Source organism: Tamandua tetradactyla, chromosome 15 (genome assembly GCF_023851605.1).
Source record: "Tamandua tetradactyla isolate mTamTet1 chromosome 15, mTamTet1.pri, whole genome shotgun sequence".
Taxonomy (NCBI): Eukaryota; Metazoa; Chordata; class Mammalia; order Pilosa; family Myrmecophagidae; genus Tamandua; species Tamandua tetradactyla.
The window spans coordinates 86453168-86480234 of record NC_135341.1 but is presented as its reverse complement, the minus strand read 5'-3'; the positions used below and the strand labels follow the sequence as shown (position 1 = coordinate 86480234).

Below are 27067 nucleotides of genomic sequence, written 5' to 3'. Positions count from 1 at the left end.
ATTTTCTCCCACCAACCAGCTGCTAGTGATCCTTGTCTCTTCTGTCACAAGGCAAGACACATGATAATGTCTGCTGTTCTCTCCCTTCTCTTGTGGGTTTCATTGATTTCAGCTTCTTACTTCCGTGGTTTCCCTCTCTCATGTCTGAATTCATTCCTTGTCTAAAGGACCCCAATTATAGGATTAAGACCCATCTTGATTGAGGTGGGGCACACCTTAACTGAAGTAACCTCTTCAAAAGATTTCCACCAACAGAAATGGATTAGATTTAAGAACATGTTTTTCTGAGGTACATACAGCTTCAAACCACTACAAGGACCCCATGTGGACAAAACCATCTTGAAAAAGAAGAATGAAGTTCGAAGACTCATACATCCCAGTCTTAAAACCTAAAGGCTACAGTTGTCAAAACAGCATGGGACTGTTAAAAGAACAGATATATAGACCAGTAGAATCAAATTGAGAATTCAGAAATAGACCATCACATCTGTAGCCAAATGATTTTTCCAACGGTGCCAAATCCATTCACCTGGGGAAAAAATAGTCTCTTCAACAAATGGTGCTGGGAAAACTGGATGCCCATATGTAAAACAATGAAGGTGGACCCCTACCTCAAACCATATGCAAACATTAACTCAAAATGGATCAAAGACATATATACATGACCCAGGACTAAAAAACTCTTGGAAGGAAGTAAAGGGACACATCTCTAGGCTCTTGTGTTCGGCAATGCTTTTCACACTTTACACCAAAAGCATGAACAAAGGAAAAGATAGATAAATGGGACCACATCAAAATTAAGAACTTTTGTGCATTAAAGGACTTTATCATGAAAGTAAGATGACAGCCTACAGAATAGGAAGAATATTTGGAAACTACATATCTGATAAGGGTTTAAAATCCAGATTAAAGAAATCCTACAACTCAACAACAAAAAGACAACCTAATTTTAAAATGTATAAAGGACTTGAATAGGCATTTCTCTTATTCGGTAGCCAAAAAATATATGAAAAGATGCTCAACATCATTAGCCATTAGGGAAATGCAAATCAAAACCATAATGAGATACCATTTCATACTCACTAGAATGGTTACTATTAAAAAAAATAGAAAATTTTAAGTGTTGGAAAGGATATGGAGAAATAGAAACACTCTTTTCATTATTGTTGGGAATATAAAACGGTGTAGCCACTGCAAAAAAAAACATCTTGGCGGCAGTTCCTCATAAGGTTAAATATAGAATTACCTTATGTTCTAGTTTGCTAGCTGCCAGAATGCAACACACCAGAGATGGATTGGCTTTTAATAAAAGGGGATTTATTTAGTTAACATACAGTTCTCCAGAGAAAAGGAGAAGGGAAGGCACAGGGTGATCTCTGCTGGCCTTCTCTCCAGGCCTCTGGGTTCCAACAAATTTCCCTGGGGTGATTTCTTTCCGCATCTCCAAAGACCTGGGCTGAGCTGTGCATGCTGAGATGAGGTATGCTGGGCTGCTTGGGCTGTGCTACGTTGAACTCTCTCATTTAAGTACCAGCCAGTTAAATCGAACATCATTCATTGCAGCAGGCATGCCTCCTAGCCAACTGCAGGTGTAATGAGCAACAGATGAGGTTCACGTATCATTGGCTCATGTCCACTGCAACAGAGCCAGACACCTTCACCAGGCCAAGTTGACACCTGAACCTAACTACCACACCTTATGACCTGGAAATATCAAAAGAATTGAAAGCAGGGACTCAAAACAGACATTTGCACATCAGTGTTCACAGCAGCATTATTCACAGTTGCCAAAAAAAGCAACCAAAGTGTCCATCAATTGATGAATGAATAAACAAAATGTAGGGCCAGAATGGGGGTATGGTATGGGGAGTTAATGTTTAATTGGTGCAGCCATTAAAAGATAGGAAGTCCTGATACACTTGACAATGTGGATGAACCTTGACAAGACATACGGTTGAGTGGCTTAAGCCAAAAGGACAAACATGTTGATATCACTGTGCTAGTTTGAAAGTGAGGTGAACCCCAGAAAAGCCATGCCCTTTAATCCTGATTCAATATTATAGGGTAGAAATTTTTTATTAGATTATTTCCATAGAGATCAACCCACTCAATTGTGAGTGGGGCCTTTTGATTAGATTATTCCATGGAGGTGTGACTCCACCCAGTTGAGGTAGGTCTTAATTAGTTTACTGGGGTCCTTTAAAAAGGGAGACACTTGGAAAACAGTTGCTTCAGAACTGACAGAGATGCAGAAGTTTGAGATGCTTAGCATGCCAACAGAGAGATGCCTAGACATGAGATGCAGAGTCCAGCAGACACACCATGTGCCTTCCCATGAGATGCTAAGCAAGCCAGAACCCAGAGTTGTGTCCTGGAGGATCTCAGAGAAGGCCCATAGACTCTTAGAGAGGAAACTACTGGCACCAGAAGCTGGAAGCAATGGAACTGGGAACAAGGACCAGCAGACACCGCCATGTACCTTTCCATGTGACAAACCTTTCTTGAGATACTTTTTTGAGTATCTTTTTCTAGATGCCATAGTTTGGACATTTTTGTGGCCTTTGCACTATAAACTTGTGACTTAATAAATTCCCTTTTTAGAAGCTGTTTCCATTTCTGATATATTACATTCTAGCAGCATTTAACAAACTAATACACTCACTAACGTGAAATAATTAGAATAAGCAAGCTAACAGAGTCAGAAACTAGAATATGGAATATCAGGGTACAGGGTGGGGGTAGGATATGGGGAGTTAATGCTTAATTGGTGCAGAATTTCTGTTTGGAGAGATGGAAAAGTTTGATAATGGACAGTGATTATTGTAACACAACATTGTGACAGTAGTTAACACTGATATTTGAATGTGGTTAAAAAGGGAAACAAATTCTAGATTTTCTGTATGTTACTAAGATAAAAAATGTAAGAATGAAAGCTAGGACTGTACAACACAAACAGTGAACCCAAATGTAAACTGTGAACTATAATTAATAATAATATTCTTTCATCAGTTGTAACAAAGATCCCACATTTACACAAAATGTTAATGATGAGGGAGGATTTATTTGGTAATTCTGTATTTTCTGCATGATTTTTCTGTCAACCTACAATCTCTCTAATAAAAAATTTTTTCTGATTTTTAAAAAAATTAAACAGGATGATAAGTATTTTTCTGTGCCAGGAAATATGGATATTTTTTCAACTCTTAATTATTGATTTGTCTTAGTCCTTATTTGAATGTAGTTAGTGTATCGATTTTTAACTAGGAACTCTTCAAAAGAAAAATCAGTGAGCACTATAAATCTAATGTTATTTCCCCCCCCACCCCAATTTCTTACCCCAAATACTTCAAAAAAGAAGGGAACACGGATGCTTAAAGAAATTCTAAAAATTGATGGCTCTGATTCTGTGGACCATAAGAATGAAAAAAAACAATTCAGTAATGAAGTCACCGTTTCTTCTAATAGAAGATGTGAATATGAACCTTCCTCACAGCCTAAACAAAGTAAGAAATTTATTAAGTAAAATTAGTACTATGACTAATAATCTTTCATTTCAGAAATTCAGGTCATTTAGTTCTTTTTATCATGTACTTTTTTAAAGGTAAACATTTCAGTTTTTAAAAAATGTTTTTTATACTCGTGTCAGCCATATAATAATACAATACTGTAACCAATAGGCCCATAGTCTCCAAATGTCTTCTTGCAATTGCTTAAATTGTGCTATTACAGTTTCTCATTCTGTAGATACTTAAACCTAGAAAAGTTTTCACATTCTAACTATTTTCCTCAATGATTTAAAATGGCTAACATACATTTATTTAACTTTCCAGAAATTCATTTTTCCTATTGATAAAATGAGAATAACATTGCAGATGACTGCTACAGTAATTAAATAGCATGTTTACAGCAGTTACATTCTCTTTTGCCAGCAATTGATATTAGTATTATGTTAAAATAACAACCATCATGAAAATAGATGGAGCTGGGGTTATAGGGTAGTTCAGTGGTAGAATTCTCGCCTGCCATGCAGGAGGCCCAGATTCGATTCCTAGCCCATACACTTCCCCAGAACACACAAATAAGAAACCAAACAAACAGAAAATTCAACAAATGGTGCTGCAATAATGGGATACTCACATGGAAAAAGAATGAAATGTGACCCATACAGAATTAAAAAAAAAAAAAAATGAGGCTATAAAATCAATTAAAAATAATTAATGGGAGGCAGACATTGGGAAGTAAATAATTACCTTAAATCTATGAAGCTTATAGTATGACATCAGGCACATGGTTGGAATTCAGTAAATATCCATGATTTCCCTTACTCTCTACAACCCCAATACTTTAGTTTTTTTTCTATGAAAATAGCTGTCAAACCTTTTCCAGGAAGAAGGGCTAATGCAAAATTGGATGGCTATAGAAGTTTCTCAGATAAGCAAAAAAACATTTTGGAATAAGATGAGATTATTAAGGATAAAAACCATGAACAGGATAAAAACCCAGCTCTATTTATACTCCAGTGAATATTGAGATAATTATTTTAAAATTCCAATAACTATTGGTAAGCCAATTTCTTATTTATCATATGACAGACTTGCTCTTGACATTGAGCAAAAATAAATTTTTAAGACATAGTTGGATAAAAGATGGTCCCACTGTCACACACAAATGAATTTTACTTTTATTTCGGATTAGCTTTAGAATGCTCACAGACCTTAGAGTCAAGAATCCAGAATCCAAGCCACATTATGGAAATAACTGGTCCTGTGACTTTGGGCAAGTCACTTAACCTCTTTTTAAAATATATAATAGTAAAAGGATTAGATTAATTTTTTACCAAGGTAGATTTTTGTTCAGTTATTGAGTTTGTTAATCATAAAGAATGTGAAGTTTCAGAATTTATAAATCATCTTCGTTATAAAAATACCTTAAAAACTTACTTTCAGAAGAGCTTTAAGAAGCATCATTTTGGAGCAACAACAAAAAATCATCCATGTGTGTCAGAATGTAAGATGTGATTATGAGAAGAAGCCTGCAATCAAAGCCTCAAAACTTAAGAATTAATTGTAAATCAATTCAAGAAAGCTATTTGCTTTGTTCACATTTTGCGTGTAACAGTACCATTTAGTCATTAGTCACTCAAGATGTTAATTTTTGATAATCTAAAAATCTTTATTGAATTCAGTGATTTTAGGCAGTACTGAACAGTTACTTATATCTGTTTCATGGAAGATTCATTTTTTCACCTTTTAGCAATTCCCTACTTGCTCTTCTATAAAACCCTGCAATAATTGCATTATTCAAGATGTCAACTTATTAATATAGATATCTCCTTTTCTCTCTTTTGATAGCATCTTACATGAATAAGCTTCACAGTGCTAACAAGTACCATAATATTCATTCTATGGACAATGTGTGTTGGCCTCTTCCCAGCCAGATCCCTCCGATGTCCACACCAGTAACTGAACTTTCTCGAATTTGTTCCCTTGTTGGATTGCCACAACCAGATTTCTCCTTCCTCAGGACACCACAGGTATGCTTTACTACTATTCCATTAACGTTTGTTCTTTAACGCTAAGTGAGCATAAATAAATTGACTAAAAGTCTCTGGCTAGAAAAAAATACATCAAGGCTTATTTTTTACCTTATAAGCAGCATAGATTTATGTCTCTCCTTTGGTTGTTCCATTTATGCATAACCAGAGCCCTCAAAGAGGCTGATGGAGAAGACCCTGGCAGCAGTATGGCTGGTAGAGATTCCTCAGAATTGTGAAACTTCTGTCTCAGAACTCTGTCAGTCCTTTTTTTTTGATCCCAAAGAATTTTTGTTTACTTGGGTTATATTAGAAATCAAAACTGACGAATTTCTTATATGTTTAATTCATTATTTATAGAAACAACTTTCTAAAGAAAGAATAAATATTTAGTGAGAAGAGTGGCATTGCTCTACATTTTGTCAAATCTTTTCCATATTCTCGTATCTGCTTCTGCATTCAATCTCTTGTGATGTTATTTTAGTTGAAAGAAATAAACTATATGAAGAAAATTTTACTTCAAACAAAGATAGTTAGAAAGGGGAGAAAAATTTTAATAGCCTTTTCAGATAATTGTGGATATTCTCTGATACTACGAACAAACTTGAAAAGTGGTATTTCTTGAAGGTTAGTTGCAATATGGAATTTGAAACTCTTATCAATAACTTTTTTGTACTCTGTATACTTGTGAAAAAATGAGATTTAATAAGTGAGTAAAGTCTTAATATAATTATGTAAGCACTTTTGACCTCAAAGAACCTCCTAAATGGATCCCATTTCTGAGTGTATCAGAGACCCCCATAAATCCCCAGTCTGTGCTCTGAGTACCACTGGCTACAAGAAAGTTTGTTTAATTTGCTTTATCCAAGTTCTTTTTCTTTCTTTCTTTATTAGAGAAGTTGTAGTTTACAGAACAGTTGGGCATAAAATGCGGGTTATCCATACAACCATCTCACTACCAGCACCTTGTCTTGGTGTGGAACAATTGGTATAATTGACGATAGCACGTTTTTATAATTCTACTATTGATAAAGGCTCATGGTTTAACTTAGGGCTCACTGTGTAGTATAGCTCCATGCAGTTTTTTACAAAGTGTTAATTCTGCTACCACATATACAATCTAACATTTCCTCTTTTAATCACATTCAGATATATATTTCAGTGCTGTTAATTGTGTTCACAGTGTTGTGCTACCATCACTGCCATCCATTACCAAAGCATTTTCATCATTACATATAAGAATCATATACATTTTAAGCCTTAACATCCATTCCCTGTCCCCACCCCATCTCCTGCTAATACATATTCTAGATTCTGACTCCATGAGTTTGCTTATGAGTTATTACAAATCAGTGAAATTATACAATATTTGTTCTTTTCTATCTGGCTTATTACACACAACATGATCTCTTCAAGGTTCATCCAGGTTGTGAGATGTATTAGGACTTCATTCCTTTTTACAGCTGAATAACATTCCATTGTATGAATATACCATATTTTATTTTTCCATTCATCTGTTGATGAACACTGGTTTGCTTCCATCTTTTAATAATTGTGAATAATGTTGCTATGAAAATTGCTGTGCAAACATCTCTTCTAGCCCTGTATTCATCTTTTTGGTATTTACCTAGTAGTGGAACTGCCAGGTGATAGGGTAGTACTATACTTAGCTTTCTGAGAAGCTGCCAAAATGTCTTCCACAGTGGCTGCACCATTTTGCATTGCAATAGTGAGTGTTCTATTTCTTCACATCCTTTTCAACATTTATTTTCCATTTTTTTAATGTTTTCTTTAATTGTGAAATATAACATATATACAAAAAAAGCAATAAATTTCCAAGTACATTTTAACAAGTAGTTATAGAACAGATTTTAAAATTTGGTATGGTTTACAGTTCTACAATTTTAGGTTTTATCCTCTAGCTGCAGTAAGACACTGAAAACCAAAAGAAATATCAGTATAATGACTCAGCAGTCATACTCATTTGTTAAATCCTATTGAAAGGTTTAGGAGACGAAAGGGTGAGAAAGAAGAAAGGTAGACCAGGAAATTTTAAGTGGGCGAGTTTATTTCTGCGCTCCCGGGTAGAGCTCACTGAACCCAAGATGGAGAGAGGTGAGTTGCGCCTGGGTTTTGGCGCCAGCAGCTTTTAAGGGCAGGGGTCAGGTGATGTCTGGAAGGGGCGGCACATTAAGCAAGGGGGTCAGGGGTCAGATGGTCATTTTGCAAGCACTTCTGTCATAAGGGTTCACTTCCTCATTCCAGAAGCCGTGTTGGGAGGGGCGACACGGCTCTCGCCATCCAAGGTGCAGTGTCCTTCCCCATTACCCTGACCTAACATCTATCTTCTGTTATATTCCTCCTGCTCTTTTTTTTCTTTCTTGTGAAAAATAACATATACAAAAAAGCAATAATTTCCATTTTCTTAATAGCAGCCCTTCTAATGGGTATGAAATGGTATCTCATTTGGTTTTGATTTACATTTTCTTGATAGTTAATGATACTGAGCATCTTTTCATGTGCTTTCTGGCCATTCGCATATCTTCTTTGGAACAATGTATGTTCAAGTCTTCTGCCCATTTTTTAATTGGGTTATTAGTCTTTGTTGCTAAGTTGAAGGATTTCTTTAAATATATTGGATAGTATCCTTTATCGGGTTTGTGGTGTGTTAGTTTGTTAGCTGCCGGAATGCAATATACCAGAAACAGAATGGCTTTTAAAAGGGGGAATTTATTAAGTTGCAAGTTTACAGTTCTAAAGCTGTGACACTGTCCAAGTTAAGGCATCCAGGGAAAGAGTCCTTGATTCAAGAAGGTTAATGATGTTCAAGGTTTCTCTTTCAATTGGAAATGCACATGGCGACATCTGCTGGCTTTCTCTCTAGGCTTCTTCTCTTGCTTCCCCGGGGCTCCATCTGTTCTGTTGGCTCTGTCGGTTCTGGTGGCTCTAAAGCTTTTGCAAAATGGTTCCCTGGCAACCCCATCTTGAATGGGTGGAGACATATCTCATGGAAACCACCTAATCAGATGTTACCACCCACAATTGGGTGGGTCATATCTCCATGGAAACAGTCAAAAAGATTCTACCCAACAATACTGAATGAGGACTAAAGGACATGACTTTTCTGGGGTACATACAGCTTCAAACCAGCACATGTAGTTTCCATGTATTTTCTCCCATTCTATAGGTTGTCTTTTTACTTTCATGAGAAACTTCTTTGAGTAACAAAAGTTTTTAGATTTGATGAGGTCTGATTTATATATTTTTTCTTTTGTCACTTGGGTTTGGGGTGTAAAATCTAAATAGCCATTGCCTAACACAAGGTCCTGAAGATGCTTCCCTATGTTTTCTTTTAGGAGTTTAATAGTTGTAGCTCTTATGTTTAGGTCGTTGATCAATTTTGAGCTAAAGGGACCCTCCTTTTTTTTGATAATAGAGATGCAGTTTTCCTGGCACCATATGTTGAAAAGATTATGTTTTCTCAATTAAGTAGTCCTTGCCACCTTGTCAAAAATCAGTTGGCCATAAATCTGAGGGATGATTTCTAAGCTCTCAGTTTGATTCCATTGGCCTAAGTGTCTGTTGTTGTGCCAATACCTTGCTATTTTGATTAGTCTGACTTTGTAATAAGTTTTAAGATCTGTAAGTGTGAATCTTCCAACTTCATTCTTCCTTTTCAAGTTGGCTTTAGCTATTTGGGGCCAAATATTTCTTGAAAAGAAGAAAGAAGTTGGAGGACTCACACTTCCTGACTTTAAATCATATTGCAAAACTACATTGGTCAAAATAGCATGGTACTGACATAAAGATAAATATATTGACCAATGGAATTGAATTGAGAGTTCAAAAATAGACCCACACATCTATGGTCAGTTGATTTTATTCCCTGTATATATTACTGTTAATGATAGTCCATAGTTTGCATTAGTTGTATTTTTTCCTATCTACTGCCCTATTATGATGTTATGATGTACCTGTGTTCTGTTCATGGAAGCACCTTCTTGTATTGGTACTGTGAACCACCTTCATCTTCCACAACAAGGTTCACTGCATTACACAGTCCCTTTTTTCATCCTCTAGCTTTCCCTCTAGTGTCATAGATGACTCTAAATGTCCTCTTTCAATCACACCCATAATTCAGCACTGCTTTTTACATACATGATAATGTGCTGCCGTCACCACTATCAATTTCCAAACATTTTCATTCAACCTTATTAAAAATTCTGCACAAACTGAGAATCAGTTCCTCATTCTGTTCTTCTGGTAACCAATTTTTCTGGTAAACAATTCAAGTGTCCATCAATCTATGAGTGGATAAATAAAATGTATTTATACATATGATAGAATATGATTCAGCTGTAAGAAGAAATGAAGTCCTGATGTCTGCAACAATTTGAGGACATTATGTTGAGTGAAATAGGCAGACACTAAAGGACAAATTTGGTATAATCTCATTAATATGAGCTAATATAATGAGCACTCTCATGGAGTTAATATCTCAAATACAGGTTACCAGAACACATATGTTTTGCACTTCATGCTATATAATTCAACTCCCTGAGATCATCCTGCTCAATTTTTTCAATTGTTTTCTCTTTTTGTTCTTTAATTCCATTGGTCAGTATAGCTATCTTTATGCCAGTACCATGCTGTTTTGACCACTGTAGCTTTGTATTGTGCTTTAAAGTCAGGTAGACCTCCCATTTTATTCTTCTTTCTCAAAACATTTTTATCTGTTTGGGACACTCTCCCTTTCCAAAGAAGTTTGCTTGTTGGTTTTTCTATGTCTGCAAAGTAAATTGTTGGAATTTTGATTGGTATTTAATCTATAAATCCATTTGGGTAGAATTGACATCTTACCTATATTTAATCTTGCAATTCTGAACATGCTATGTCCTTCCATATATTTAGGTCTTTTTATTCTTTAACAATTTCTTGTAGTTTTCCATAGCCTTAGTTAAATTTATGCCTAAATATTTTATTCATTTGGTTGCTCTTGGAAATGGAATTTTTTCCTTGATTTCTTCTTCAGATTTCTCATTAGTAGTGTGTAGAAACACTACTAATTTGGGAGTATTGATCTTGTACCCTGCCACTTTGCACTACTCATTTATTAGCTCTAGTAACTTTGCTATAGATTTTGGGGGATTTTTGACATACAGTGTCCTATCATCTATAAATAGTGAAAGTTTTATTTCTTCCTTACTAATTTGTGTGCCTTTTATTTCCTTTTCTTGTCAGTTGCTCTAGCTAGAACTTCCAGCACAGTGTTGAATAACAGTGGTGACAGTGGATGTATTAGTTTGCTGAATGCTGCCAGAGTGCAATATACTAGAAATGTAACAGCTTTTAAAAAGGGAATTTATTAAGTTACAAGTTCACAGTTCTAAGGCCATAAAAATGTCCATACCCCAAAGGGAGAGATATTTATTTGGTGCAAAAATTTATATTTTGGGTAGTGCATTTCCTAATTTAGCTCAGATGTTCAGTTTAGTTGAACACCATAAATACATGGAATCTTGAATAGGGGAGATTTTGTTGGTTTATCCAGGTTAGTTTGATGCCCAGATATATCCCAGAGTAATTTGGGCAGTGACTAAAGAAGTATTTGCAAGGTCCCCTTAGGGGCACTAGGGAAAAAGGAGGGATTCCCCCCATTTGGAGAATTTCTGATATTCTCACAAGCAGTATAGACAACCAAATCAATAAGCCAAGCCCTTGTTCCTTGGGTTTGCCCCTATGAAGCTTATTCCTGCAAAGAATAGGCTAAGCCTACTTAAAATTAGTCCTAAGAGTCACCCCCAGAGAACTTCTTTTGTTGTTCAGATGTGGCCTCCCTCTCTCTAAGCCTACTTGGCAGGAGAACTCATAGCCCTCCCTACTACATGGGACATGACTCCCAGGGATATAAATCTCCCTGGCAACATGGGACAGAACTACCAAGAGTTCTGCGTGGGTTCTCATGGCTCTCATAGCTCTGCAGCTTTTTCCAAAATATTTTCTCTTTTAAAGGATTCCAGTAAAATAATCAGGACCCACCTGGAATGGGTGAAGCCACATCTTCCTGTAATCAAAGGTTAATACCCACAATTGGGCATGCCACATCTCTGTGGGGATAATCTAATCAATTTTTCAACATATCGTGCTGAATAGGGATTAAAAGAAATGGCTGCCTCCACAAGTTGATCAGGTTTAAAACATGGCATTTCTAGGGCACATAATCCTTTCAAGCCAACACATCCATCCTGGACCCTAAAAAGACATGCTTTTCCCCTCTACAAAGTACATCACTCCATCACAATATCACAAAAGCCTTAAACCATTTCAGTAACCATACAAATATAATACAAGATTAAAACCAATACAGAGTCTCATCAAAGTCTATTATAGGCATGGTCTAGTATAAGGCAAAATTCTCTTCTGGCTCTGGACCTGTAAAAACTCAGAACGAGTTATTTACTGCCCACATACAAAGAATGACCAGGATTAAAACTTGGCTTTTCTAGGGCACATAATCCTTTCAAGGTAGCACAGTGGTATATGGGGGAAAAATACAGCAAATGCAAAGTATGAGCTATAGTTAGCAGTAATATTTTATTACTCTTTCATCGTTTGTAACAGAAGTTCCACACCAATGCTTTATCAATAATAAGGGGTTCTTTGGGTGTGCTGGCTTGAAGCTGCTATGTACCTTAGAAAAGCCATGTTCTTTTAATACAAATCCATCTTGTGGGGGTAGACCTATTGTTCACTGTAGAACCTTTTGATTAGGTTGTTTCCATGGAAATGTGACACACCTAATTGTGGGTGTGGCTTTTTTATTAGATTATTTCCAAGGAGTTGTGACCCCACCCATTCAAGGTAGATCTTGATTGGTTTATTGGAGTCCTTTAAAAGGGGAAACATTTTAGAGAAAGTTCAGAGCTGATAACAGACATAGACATTTGAAGATCAGGGCAAAAAAAAGCCTGGATGCTAAGCAAGGATTCACAGAAATAGTCAGAAGCTGAAGAGAAGAAATCCCTGTCCCCAGGAAATGCTAAGCTAAGAGATGAAACCAAGAGTTTTGCCCTGGAACAGCTTAGAGCAGACACATCCTCTGATGTTTGGAGATAGAGACAGAAACAGCCCAAAAACTAAGCAAAGACTCACAAAAATAGCCAGTACCTGGAGAGAAGAAATTTCTGACCCTGGGGAATGCTAAGCTAAAAGATGAAACCCAGATTTTGCCCAACGCAGCTAAGTGAAGGCCCACTGCTGCTTAGAGAGGAAGCCACTGGAAAAAGAAGCTGGAAGCAACAGAACTAGGAATAAGAACCAGCAGACGCCAGCCACATGCCTCCCATGTCCATGTCCCAAGACATTGGCCTTTCTTCGCAGTCAAGATATCTTTTCTCTGGATACCTTAGTTTGGACATGTTTAAAGCCTTAGAATTGTAAACTTGTAACTTAATAAATCCCCTTTATAAAAGCCGACCCATTTCTGGTATGTTCTGGTAGCTTTAGCAAATTAAACAATGAGGTAAGGGGTTTTTCTTTTTGGTTTAATGAAATTTTTCTAAAATTGATTGTGGTGTTGAATATACAACTCTGTGAATATACTGTGAGCCATGGATTACACACCTTGGATGGGTTGTATGTGTGTGACTATTTCTCAATAATAAAACTGCTTAAAAAAAGAGAACGGGTGCTGTATTTTGTCAAATGCATTTTCTGCGTTGATCTAGATGATCGTATGTTTTTTCCTTCATTCTGTAACGTGGTATAGTACATTAATTGACTTTCTTATATTGAACCACCTTGCATACAAGGGATAAATCCCACTTGATTATGGTTGGATTAAATGCTGTTGGGTTCCGTTTGCAAATTTTTTTGGAGGATTTTTGCATCTATATTCATAAGAGATATTGTTCTGTAGCTTTCTTTTATTGTGGTATCTTTATCTGGCTTTGATATGAGGGTGATGATGGCCTAACAGAAAAGTTAAGAACTGTTCCCTCCTCTTCAGTTTTTGGGAGGAGTTTGAGCAGAGCTGGAATGAACTCTTCTTGGAATGCTTGGTAGAATTACCCTGTGATGAATTACCCTGTGAAACCATCTGGTCCTGGACTTTTCTTTTTGGGAGGCAAACCAATTACTAGGAAAGGATCCAGTCTCTTTACTAGTAATTGGTTTGTTGAGATCTTCTATTACTTCTTTAGTCACTGTTAGTATTTTGTGTGTTTTTAAGAATTTCTCCATTTCATCTAGGTTATCTCATTTATTGGCATACGGTTGTTCATGGTTTCTACTTAACAGTCCTTTTAATTTCAGCAGGGTCAGTAGTAATGTTCCCCTATTCATTTCTGATTTTCATTATTTAGATCCTCTTTTTTTTTTTTTTTTTTTTGTCATTCTAGCCAAAGGCTTATTGATTTTGTTGATTCTCTCTGTGGTTTTGATGTTTGTATTTTCATTTATCTCCACTCTAATGTTTGTAATTTCTTTCCTTCTTCTTGTTTTGGGTTTAGTTTGCTCTTTTTCTAGTTCTTCCAGTTTTGAGGTTAGGTATCTGATTTTAAATCTTCTTTTTAATGTAAGCATTTAGAGATACAAATTTCCCTCTTAGTACTTACTGCAGTCATCACAGCCCATAAATTATAGTATGTTGTATTTCCATTTTCATTCATCTCAAGATATTTCCTAATTTCACTTCTGATTTCTTCTTTAACCTATTTAGTTGCTTGAGAGTATGTTGCTTAATATCTGCATATTTGTGTATTTTCCCTTTCTTCTTCTGTTACTGATTTCTAGCTTCATTCTGTTGTGTTCAGAAAATATATATCAATATTTTTGAATTTTTTGAGTCTTGTTTTGTGACCCAACATACAGTGTATGGAGAATGATCCATGTACACTTGAGAAGAACCTGTATTCTGTTTTTCTTGGGTGCAGTGTTCTATATATATGTCTTTTAGGTCTAGTTGATTTAGTGTATCATTCAAATTCTGTACTTCCTTACTGGTCTTCTGACTAGATGTTCTATCCATTATTGACAGTGGTTTATTAAAGTCTCCTACTATTAATGTAGAACTGCCAGTTTCTCCAGAACTGTCAGTATTGACGTCGTATAATTTGGGGCTCTGTTGTTAGCTACATGTATATTTATAATTGAGGGGGCAGCCATGCTCTTGACTCCACCCTCTTTGAGCTTTGGGGTGGCAGCCAGACTCTCCCCAACCTCCAGGGCACTCGTTTAAGGTCCTCAGAACAGTGGAATGGTGGCCAGGCTCTCCCCAATCCCTGGGAAATGTGCGCCCCCCATCTGTGAAGCTGGAGGTCAGCAACACTGTTCCTGAACAACAGGGTGGAAGGCCTGCCCTTGCAGGCCCCGGCCAAATTCACCCTTTTCAAGTGCATGGGTGGGGCCCCCTGCTGACTGGAGGTTTCTTCAGCTTCACACCCTTGTCAGAAATGCTAGCCCAAGGCGAATGCACTGTGCAGGGTTTTCCATCCACCAGGCCTCTGTCTTCTCCTGGGCTTTTGCTTATTAGTTGCTTTGGATATCTCCTGTTTACAGGAATTTGGTTGTCCCTCTATTTAGCAGGACAAATCTCCCTCTTCCCTGTATCTGCAGCCAGCAGGCACTTATTGCAGATTTTCCTCCTCTATAGCTTTTACTCCTTTTGTTGTCTCTAGCTGCTTTTGCCTGGAGGGCAGATTCTGGGAGGAGGGCACCCCAGGGAAGACTTCACAAATTTGATCTTTCCTAACCAAAGCAAAGTCAGGGTACCACGAAGCGGGCACAAAGTTGAATGGGGTCAGAAAGGGCACTATAAACTTCTCTGACACGTCCTCAAAGCTGAGGTTTCCTGGCCTGCCCAGCAAATGTAGCCCTTCAACTAACTTTTAACCACAGCCCTAAGTAAGTTCTGCATCTTGAAATTTCTACCACCTCTACCCCTTTTCAGGGCAGAATGAAATAATATCTGCCCCCCTGAGCCAGGACCCAGGTATCTGAATTCGCTAATCAAAGCCATTACCGCTGATCAGCCATGCACCCCTTTTATTGGTGAAGGGGATTTTTCCATCCCTTGCTGTCAGTAGCATCTGGCCAGGGACTGGATCCCGTGGTGACCTGCTGCAAAAGTCGGGGATTGGCACTGGTGGTGGCCACTCAGAGAGAGCAGTTTACAGTATTTACCGTAATCTATCAAACTCTTCTTCTTCCTGCTCTTCCCTGGATGCTGAATGGTGTTATTTGAACCTCTGGAGTTTCAAAATAGTTGTTTCAGACACTCTCTGCCTGTTTAGTAGTTGTTTTGGTGGGAGAACTGAGCCCTGGAGTTCCCTACTCCATTGTCTTCCCTGGAAGTCGCTACATCCAAGTTCTTGACACATTTCTTCTAACATTGACAGCAAGACTGAACCACAAATTACACGGAGATGGCTTTTGGGAAAAGTAGACTTAAAAAAAACTTCTCATAAAAATAAAAAATCTAATATAGTTATAATTTAAAAGAGGAAATAATGTCAGTCCGAACCTCTGTGCCTTTTAGACTTTTGAAAATTATTCATATCAACAAAGCATCTGCTAATTTTTTAGAGCAGGGGTAGGTTGTAAAGCAGGGGTCATATAAACTTTTTTTGTAAAGGACCAGATAGTAAATATTTTAGGTTTATCGAGTCATATGGCCTCTTTGGCAGCTACTTACCTCTGCTCCTGAACTGTAAAAGCAGCCATAGACAATATGTAAAAGACAGAACATGACTGTGTTCCGATAAAACCTTATTTACAAAGGCAACAGCAGGCCACAGTTTTCAAATTCTTGGTATGAAGAAAAAAATTGCTGGCTTTCATTTGTATTAGATGCTTGACTCTTCAGCCAGCTTAGAGACCATTTTATTTTGTAAACAATGAGCAATAAGGCAATAGTTTGGAAATTTTTTCATGGCAAACCCAAACTTAAAATGATACTCCTTGTTTGAATTCTTGAATTTGTTTTTACAGATTAGCAAATGAAATTTTTTACTTCTTTAGACTAAATTTGGGAAGGGGTAGGGATGGTGTGGAGTTGTCAATTTCCTAGACAGATAATTTCATAAATATCCATGTTCTCGTTCATAGACAATGACAGTTTGCCAGGTAAAATTATCTAATGGCTTACTGGTACATGGGCCACAGTGCCGCTCTGAAAATGAAGCCAAGGAGAAAGCTGCATTTTTTGCTTTACAACAGTTGGTAAGAACTGTCCATAATTTGTCTATTAAAATTTTTATTTCTCTGAATAGAGTATTTTGTTACATTGTCTTATAACTTTTAAATACTTTCATAGAGCTCCTTAGGCCCTTTGTCTCCACCAGTATTTCCAAATTATCCTCCTGCTGTACCACCTGGAACCATTCCTCCAGTTTTTCCCCAACCTGCTGGTAAGATATTATGCTTTTCTAAATATTTGTCATCGAGTTGTCATTTTTAGAAGGTTCTCTTTTAGAAAGCATTATTTTGAGGTAACCAGAAAAATTCATTCAGATGTTTAGGAATGTGGGAAGGAATTGTGAGAAGTAGCCTGAAGCACGATCCTGCAAATCCATCTAAAAATACCGTTCCCCTTCCTGCAGCCATTGGTGTGGTTAGAGGAGGGCAGTTGTTTGTAATGGACAGACCCTATTCCCCTTAAAGCTTCCAACAGATGATGTGAGTTTAAATTAACATTTTATGATTCCAAATATTGTTAAACACTTCTTTTATTACCCAGTCTTCTTCCTGGTAGCAGTGGCTTTTCCAAATCTTAATTACTGTCATTAATATCCTCAGTTAAATAAACAGTATCAAGACCAAAAAATAAGACCAAAATTCTATGAAAATAGAATTGTTTCCTAGAACTAAAGAATAATCATCTCTAAATTGTAAGGACCCACCAAATATTTAGCCCAATGAATTTTAAAAGACCCAGATAGCCTTGAAATTCAGAGCTCCAGAGAGCTGCAAGAGCCCTAAAGTGGAGGGAAAATGCATGTAGAAGATCAAGAATCAGAATGGCATTCACCGTTTAATAGTAGCTAGAAACTAGAAAGCAGCTAAGTATTCAGTGCTCAAAATCCTGAGGAAGAATTATTTTCCTATTAGATCTCTCTCTCTAGAGAGATCTAGTCAAATTATGACTCTAGTGCAAGGGTAGAATAAAGGCACTTAAAAACATGTAAATTAACTTCTCATGCACCCTTTCTTAAGAAGCTACTGAATTATAGCTTCAGCAAAACACTTACTTGTTAAAAAAAAAAAATGAAAAAGAACCCATGAGATCAGAAACACTGTATAGTTATGCAGTGGATGGAAGTCCCAGGATGCCAGTTGCTAATCAGGTCTAGAAAGTAACTGGTCCCAGTTGGAGAAGCAAAGAGGTATCTTGGTGGGTACCCCTTTGTTCTCTCATAGATCAGATGCAGCATTCGAAAAACATTAAGGATAGGTGCATAGAATACTAAGCAGCTTTTAAAAGATCATTGTAAGTAGCAGAACTGTTATTCAAAAATCCAAGTCTCTCTGGTTCCAAAGCCTATGGTTTTATCATTGTACCTCACTGGTACCCCTTTGACTAACAATGTTTGACATTAAATTTTTATGTCTTAATGAATCTGATATTTTTATATAGCTCAAGGTAGTAAGTTCCTGACAGATTGCAAAATCTAATTTGACTGCTTCTTCACTTGCAAAATCTAATTTGACTGCTTCTTCACTTTCAAATGAATCCAGTTACTAATGCAAATTAAGTAATTAACTGTAGCTTACCTAAAGGTTTGTCCACAAACTTCTCTAGAAAATAATGTTTTACTAGAACAGATTATCTAAAAAGAATGATTATTTCCCTCACTTATTACCAATATGTTACTGCTTGATTATTTAAATATTTTCATGTTGATTAAATTATGCATACCTACCCAAAATTTTAAGGTTATAATTGGAATGCTTTTGGTTTAGAAATAGGGGTTGTTCTCCAATGTCGTAATTAAAATATACCATAAAAGAAACACACACACACAAAATATACCATACAAGTAAAAAGCCAAGAGATTTGAGTGTTAATCAGGAAAAAAAAACCTTAAACATCAAATGAACAATTTAAAGTTATTTTGTAGAGTTATATTTTATTTGAAGTCTCAAAGTATAAAAATAGGAGAAAATATGTTTTATATTTAGAACAGTAATCTATTAGGAAAATTATGGAGTTGACCTATGCACAAGATTAATGTAGCATATTTTTAAAATAGATCTCTTAACATTTTGACTGCCACCAAAATTGCTCGTAGGTAATATCAGGACCTAAATTTTCTAAATCTTATTAATATTTTTTCATATTAAAAATTTTCTTCATCCTGGAATTTGTGCATTTGTAATTCATAGCAATAAAAAAGTTATCATTAGTTTCGCCTGATCCAGAAATTTCTTAAGTCACTGTATTTTAACTAAGCTATACTATTTTACAAGTCTGAATGCTTTTTATCTCCCTGAAAAGACAGTTTGAACACTGAATATCTTTTTAGTGGCAGTGTGCTGGAGTCGCTCACAATGGGAAAGGAGAGGGAGAGGAGGAGAAGGGAGAATAGAGGGAGGGAAAGTCACTCTCCAGATGTGCAGAAAACGTGTAAGAGTGGGGGCCTCCTGAGCGCGGAGCGCGTGTGAGGGCCGATGAAGGAAGTTACAGGGAGACGGGGCAGGATGATAGATCTTCCAGTCCCCATGAGGGGCACTGTTAGATGCAGTGGTTCCCAAACACCACACTGGGGCTGACTGACTGACTGCGTAAGAATCACCTGTGGAACTTGTTAAAAATAAAGAACTGTGTCTGAGGCCCTGTCCAGGAGACTGTATTTTGCAGATTCCCAGATGATTTGGAGACACAAATCAAGTTTGGGAACTAGCGGTTAAGTGTACTTAACTTAAGAAACAAAATGTAAATGAAAAAGCCTTTAATTGCCAGTATTAGAATAGGGGAAAGAAAAATTCTACATCTTATATTAAAGTGATCAGACTTCAGGACTTGAGCTTTTTTTTGTTGTTTTTCTTTTTTTTGTAGGCTGGGATCACTATGGAAGCAACTTAGCATTGGGGTCAGGTGAGTTCCTTCAGATTTCTCTTTGTGCCCAAGCTTTCTCCCACTAAAGGCCCTTTTATTATTATTATTTTTTAATTTCAATTGCAAGTATTCCTAAAGCTCATGTCAGTACAGGCATACCTTGGAGACTGCATTTTAGTTCCAGACCACTGCAATAAAGCAAGTTACACAAATTTTTTTGTTTCCCAGTATATATAAAAGTTGTATTTTATATATAAACAATATATAATTTATATACAATAAACATTTATAAACAATAATGTTTGTGGTACTATTGGATTTTGCAGGCCAGACAGCACAATGATAAATTCGCTTCTGTAAACAGTTCACATCCTAAGCACGGACCTCATGAGGCAAAAAAATAAAAGTAATTATAAGTTTAGTGTATCTCTTTTGCCAAAGATAAAAAATTAAAAAAAAAAAAACACTAGCAGAAGGAGGTCTTAAATATTAGTGCTTTGATGATCAAGATTTTTTGTAAGAGAGAAATTTTCCATGGTTTTTAACAGCTAATATGATGCCTTCATCACCTCATCTGTTTGGCTCAGTGCCATGGGTACCACCAGTGCCAGTTCCTGGCACGAAGCCCTTCCGTCACACCTCATGTCCCGGGACCATGCCGATGGGTGGGGGAATGCCGGGTGCTGTGCACCACCAGTTCATACCTTTACAGGTGAGACCTAGAGAAAGAATTATTTTTGTAAATGTTCAAAGACTGCTTGTCAAAATCTGTATATTTGGAAATTATTTATTCAGTGCCAACTAGAGGCCCAATACTGATCTGCTACGAATGTGGTGTGACAAAGCTGACTCTCTGACTTTGTGTTCTAGTCAGTAGTGACTCCAGCAAGTAATAATACTTCTCTAACACAAAGTAATTTAAAATCAACAATATAAATTTACTTTATATTTAAGTTATAGAGAATTGTTTTTAATATTTTATTTGTAACTAAATTCTTTGAATTACTCAAATCTGGTTTGCAGATTATAAGCAGAAGTCACATATCAACAATACTCCACAAAAATATCAAAGATATTTGCAACATGGTTTCTGATATTCTCTGACACTAGCTTTTTTAGCCTACCTTATTAATTAATGATACTTTTATTCCTTAAAGGTAACTAAGAAAAGGGTTGCCAATAAAAGGAACTTTGAGAATAAGGAGGCACAGAGTTCTTCTCACGCTGCCCCACTTCAGACCAGCCATCCAGGGTCCTCAGATGTCACCAAAGTGATTCCACAGGAGAGTTCATCAACCTCCTTCAAGTCTCCTCAGATTACTCAACCTGCTTCTTCTTTTCAAGCTGACTCTCCCTCCCCAGGCTATATTATGTCTCATCACAAGTCAACACCAAGTTCCTCTTCAAGAAGAAAACCACGAAAACTGGCTGTCAATTTTGGCATTTCTAAACCTTCTGAATAAATTTGGTACTTGGTATTAAATTAATTCCTTTCCACCTACCTTTTTATAAGTCCATATCTATGTCTCATAAAAATTAGAAAATACTATTTTAAAATAATATGCCTGAATTGAACATTTTAAATCTTTTAGTTTTGGACACTTTTCATGCTGTTAAAAGACTATCAAATTGTACACTTTAAGTATGTGCAGTTTGTTGTACATCAATTATACCTCAATACAGCTGTAAAAAAAAAGTTATAAATTAAAATCTCAGTGGTCTAAGTATTAAAATGTACCACTCTAACTATTGGTTTCATCATCAGAGGCTTCCTGAACTATGAATTTTAGGTATCATATTAGCAATAAAAATCATTTTTTTACACTATCATTGAGGGATAATTAAGTGGAGCATGAAAATTGGGCCTCAAATATAATTTATTAAATGTGGATTTTATTTTGCTTTTTAATGATATAACAAAATTATCAGGAGAATGGCTCTTATTTATATGAATTTTAATTTATGTTCTGTTGTCTCTGAGGGTCCTTCAGACCTGCTGTGAAATGGTCATACTTGTGTGGTGCTGTCAGTTTTGCTTTATTCAAATTTTGTACCAAAGCAACTTTAGAATACTAATCAAAATATTTCATCTAACTGCTTAGAACTATACATAGCAATCTAGGTTGAGTAAGTAATTTCAGTTTTTTTAGATTATTCAAGAACCAGCATTAGTAATTTCTTATAAAATTAAGTTTCAAAATCTACAGGGTACATTGATTATAAATTAATCTTCTAATAGAATAGACTACAAAATATTAATCATGTTGTTAATTAAAACAAATTGTGTAATTCTTTTGTATAGCTTTTTACCTGCTTACTTAATATGTCAGAGCTTCACTTTGGTCCAAGTGTAGTGCTTCCTGGGACCGATGAAATTCTAGATATTTTTAAAATTCCAAGATGTGCCATAATACAGGCACAATCATCAGTCATTTTGTGATGCCTGTTATTTAGCTTTATGCTGAACTGTTCAGTGATTATTCTGCCATTTTGTCTTTGCATGTCAAGTGTGGGTGTGTGTTGTTCAAGCTGTGGTTGTTGAAATTATTTTAGAATTTATGAAAATTTCTCAGTGGTACCAGGGCCTAAGTTATATATATATATATATATATATCTCCGTTAGTTTTTGGGATATGCTCACATTTTTAAGGAGGTAAGTTACCATACTTTTTCAAAGTGGGAATCACTATCTTTATTGGAGCTTCTTATTATACCCAGTTTCATTTAGCTCATTGAAAACTCTGTCATGAGTCTTAAAGTAGTCTATTAGTTTTGTTTTTAAAAAAAAATCTGATATTGAATTAAATAGATTCCTTTCTCTAACATTGATTTCAGAGTTTCTCCAGATCTTAATCAGGATATTTGTTCATTATCTGTCATGTATTATAGTCATGTGAGTTTCTGTGATTTTATTTTGTATTAATTTCCTAGTTTCAAATGTTCATTGGTTAGAAATATGTTGATCTGTAGTAGGGTTTTAAGTAATGAGATCAAGTAATTCTCAGTGTTTATTCTCATTGCCTCTTAGACTCCTCCTAAATCCCAACATCCAAACTGCTAAACATACATCGTTCTTGGCTTTCAAATGTATAGATTCTATTTGTTTTTAAAGGAAACATCTATTATGGGAATAGAAGGAAAAGGTTAAATTATAACAATGCTATATTAATCTCTAATACATTTAAAGTAATATCTCTCACCTGTATGACAGTTCTCTGAATAGGGTAGGGCCCGCATCTGTTTTAGGGCACAGAGGAAGGAGCACATGCTATCTTCTGAAAACTCCAAGAAAAATTTCAGTAAGCACAGTGACACTAAACCTGTAAGGAAACTTTCCCAGTATTTTAGCAAGGTAAACTGGCAATTCTATATGGATAGGCAGGGAAATGTTTTCTTTTCATTCATTCTTTTAAAAAAAACATGATTTTTATTGGTTACGATTGAAGAGAGACTAAAATACAGGTGAGGACTCATACCAGCTAGGCTTTCTTTATTCTTTCCCTCTTGTAGACCTTTTAACGGAAGATGTGCCTCTCCACGAAGGACGTAAGAGGCAGAGGTGGTTCTTCCTCCTGGTGATCTTAAGGAAACTGGATCCTCTGATAGTCATGCCTGGTGGAGGCTAGTGTGGAGGCTAGTGCATCTCTGAAAACCATTAGACTTTGGGAAACTTAAAGTTTTTCCCTTTTATGTGAAGCAGACTCACACCACCCCCAGAGGTTTAGAAATAAGTCCATTCAACTGTTTAATCTGCTGTGGACTTTTTGTGAAAACTGGAAAATATATAGAGTACATAAGAACAGATTCTCCAAATTCCTCCATATTTCCACATAACTATAGCAGCTAAATCTATTTAAGCCTTCCTCTCCTCACTGAAATATTGTTTCTAATTATCTTCATTCAACAGATCTCTTTTTTTTTTTTAAATTAAGTGAATTTTGAAGATTAATCTTTTCATTGTCATTCCTTTTCACAGTTGCTTACATTACCTGGTCTTATCAGTTTTATAATTTAACAGAATGTGTTCATTGATTTGAACATCCTGTTGACTAGAATCTTAAACATCTGAGACTCAGTTGTGGGAAAAATTAAATTCACTTCTATATAAACCTAGGTTTCAATTTAAGAGTTTCCTTGCTTTTTTGTTACAAGAGATAAGTAACAAAAATCAGAGTTGTTTTTGTTTGTTTCCTTTTTAGTGGTATGGGTGGGGTTTGCAATGAGGGTATGATGAAGAGCTTTGATGCAAGTTTTTGTTATTTATTTGCTCTTCTGTGATCAGGTATTTCTTTTGGTTTTGTACTGATACTAATCTAGATTCTTTGTTTTAAGGGAAGTGTTAGGGAGGGAGAAAGTAGGAAGAAGGAAACAGTTAAATAAGATATATCTAATTTTTGCATTTTCAGAACATGCTATATCTTTGTAACTCAAAGAAATAGATAAACTGCAGGGTTTTTTTTTAAGTTTATTTGCTCATTCTTTAATCATGTTCTATGGTCTAATTTTGGTGATGGTCTAATTTTGACCTTATTATATGAGATAGCTAGAAACTGTCTAGTTTGCCATTGAAGTTCTAGCATACTTCTCCTTATTCAGAACATCTTCAAAAAAAAAAAAAACAAACAGCTGTTACACAGCTCTTTGAGCTTGCTGTATTTCATAATATCAACTTGCTGTGAAAGGAAGGCATTCTCCACCTAAAAATAAATGAATCATAGAAGTTCATTGGTCATTTTTCCAAAATAGCGGTAGTATTCAAGCTGTCAGTGTTCTCTACATATATTTTGTAAGCTTTGTCAGAGAAACAGTCTTACTTGCAGGAACTTCCTTTCCTAGGCAGAATAAAGCTTAAAATTCCAAACGTGAATATTTTCAGACTGACCTCCCCGTGTCCAGTAGGGGGCAGTAAGAGACAGTGTTGAAACAAATGTCATCAGATTTCCAGCTTCAGGGCCAAGTAGGCAGGCCCTAAGCCTCGCTCTTAACTTACTGAGTTAACAACTGGGACACCACAGACCCTGCTTTTAAAGAAAGAAGAAAAAAATGCAAACTAGTTTTAGTAGTTAAGAGTGTCAACAATCTATAGCTGCTTGTGTATTTGTGACTGTGTATTTGTATGTGTATTTCTGTCAGTGAACCAATTATAATGCCTTGCTCAAACAATGCATTCAACCATCTCAAGTGCAATTTGTGAAGGAGACCGTGGTCTCCAATAGATACATTTTTACAGTTAAACCTCTAAAAATTACTTTTTTTTCCAGCAGTATCACCCACTGCTATTGATAATTTCAGCAATTGGTGTACTATTAAATTGCCCAGGCCAAGTTTCTGTAGATTTTTTTTTTTTCTTTGCATGGACAGGCACCGGGAATCAAACCTGGGTTTCCGGCATGGCAGGCAAGAACTCTGCCTGCTGAGCTACTGTTTTATTTTAATTATTTGAAGCCAGATTCTCATACTGTTTCTCATAAAATAATAGGAATGAGAATTTGGTCCATAGTTTGCTTTAAGTTCTTTTAGTCCTTTCTTTCCTTTATAGTTAAGAGCTTTTCTCCCCTCAAGTGTCTTACATTTTCTTTTGCTTGATACCCAATTGCTTCTTTGAATATTTTCATTTATTTTGACATATGAGTAATAGATGGTGTGTTGTGTCATCAAAGTATTCAACATTTTGTTTATTTAAATAGTATATTTAAGTTTAATTCATAAGTAAATATATATATCTTGATTCATTGCTTTTCTCACATATATAACTATTTTATAAGTAACTGGAATTTTTCATTAGATCTTATACAGAGCAGTATTTTATTAAAAATTCAAAAGGGAAGACTTTTATGTGCTCATTTTGTAGTTTTGGTTTTTAAATATCTTTACAATGTTTGTCTGCCAAGAAAAGAGTTTTGAATTGGCATCAGAATGGACTCCAAATGTATTTTTGTGTTAAGTTGTACATTTGTAGATAATAGCATGAAGTTAGCCTCAAAATGCTGTGTAAAAGGATTTCAGAGTATGAGTCACTGAAAGCATATAAACATCTATACATGTTAAATCAATAAATCTCTTTTTTTGAGCAAATTAAGTGAATTTTGAAGATTAATCTTTTATGGATTTCAATTAAAGACTTGAGAATAATTTATTATAGCTGTTTGTTCTTATATATTTGCATTAATATCAAAAATAGAAACATTATGGTATTCATTTAAACCCCATGTACCTTCTATATCTGTTTCTTGACTCTGTCATTTAGATTAAGCAGAGATAATACGGTGAGTGGAAAAAGCCTGAATTGTAGATTTGAACGACTGCTGTTCGGATCCTTGCTCCACTAGTTGTAAATATGTCACTATTATATTAGTATTGGCAAGTTATGCAAAGTCTAAGTCTCAGTTTCTTCGTCCTAAAAGAAGAAAACAACATTCGTAGTTTGTGTCTAAAGCACACATAAATAGGAGATGCTTTGCAGATGTTAGTAGTAATGGCTCATCCCATGTACACTTGGGTGCATTAACTGGGTCTCTAAACACACTCCAAGTCCTCGGATGGCACCAAATACCTCTGCTTTTCCCACCAAGTCAAACCCCTGTACCTCACTTGGACATCTGAGGGATCTTCTCTTCCTGTTCTCATCCTTGCCCTCCCCTGATCCCTCCATCTTTTCTACCGTGCAAAAGCAGGTTTTACAGAGCTATGTAGGAAGAGGCTTAATTCCTACTCATAAAGTTGGGAAATCTGTCAGACTAACAAACCTTGCTAATATTCACTATGTCTCACAGTATAACTCTGATGCATTCTTCTACCAGAATCTCCATGGTGAGAATGGGGAAGGCATTGGAAAGGAGGGGGTGAAGAGGAAGGAAATCTGTTCCTGCTCTGTTTGCTTCCAGCTCTGCACCATGACCCTGAGGTTGCCTCTCCTACTGCACTTTCCTCAAACCCACAAGGAGTCATCACATTCTGATCCCCCAGAAGGCACGTGGCCTATGATTACCTGAGGACCTAGCTGGCTGCTTTTGCCCTCTAGGCCCCAGGCTGCTAGTCTCCACGCTGAAACCCTCTTACCATCCCTCTCCACCCCAACTCTATAGCATCACAGGGACCCCATCTTGGTACCAGTCTTTTGACTTACAAATCATTTGTTTAGAAAAACAAAGCATTCCAAAACCCTACCTTAAGCAAAGGGAGTTGAGTGTAAGAATGTGGACAGAGTATTCACCCCAGGAAGTGCTATCAAGCCACACAGAGAGTGAGCCCCTAGCAAGGCGTTACCCTCCAGTCCGAATTTCCCATGTACACACGGTGTCTGCAGTGTGTGACTCTGCAGCTCAAGATCTTGGCGCATTTGTCCTTTGTAAGAGTGGGAAGGCAGATGGTGGCTTAGCAATGTGCACGTTTTAGTTCGTCCTCCAGAACAACTACTAAATAACCAGAAACAGTACAGAACAGCTCCCGGAGCCACGTCAGTGACCAAAAACACAGCG

The 27067-nt window shown here is 36.3% G+C and overlaps 1 protein-coding gene across 3 annotated transcripts in view; it reads left to right on the top strand.

Moving 5' to 3' along the window:
• XRN1 (5'-3' exoribonuclease 1) overlaps window positions 1-25743 on the top strand; it is a 167307-nt gene extending 141564 nt beyond the window's left edge. For 2 of the 3 annotated variants that reach the window (XM_077130309.1, XM_077130307.1), the window contains exons 37-43: window positions 3356-3503; window positions 5352-5533; window positions 16640-16753; window positions 16848-16941; window positions 19590-19628; window positions 20138-20301; window positions 20747-25743. In XM_077130309.1, the coding sequence (XP_076986424.1) occupies window positions 3356-3503; window positions 5352-5533; window positions 16640-16753; window positions 16848-16941; window positions 19590-19628; window positions 20138-20301; window positions 20747-21052 (1047 nt within the window). In that variant the 3' untranslated portion in view covers window positions 21053-25743. The remainder of the gene's footprint in view (window positions 1-3355; window positions 3504-5351; window positions 5534-16639; window positions 16754-16847; window positions 16942-19589; window positions 19629-20137; window positions 20302-20746) is intronic. The other variant, XM_077130308.1, reaches the window with a different exon arrangement.
• Window positions 25744-27067: the final 1324 nt, after the last annotated feature.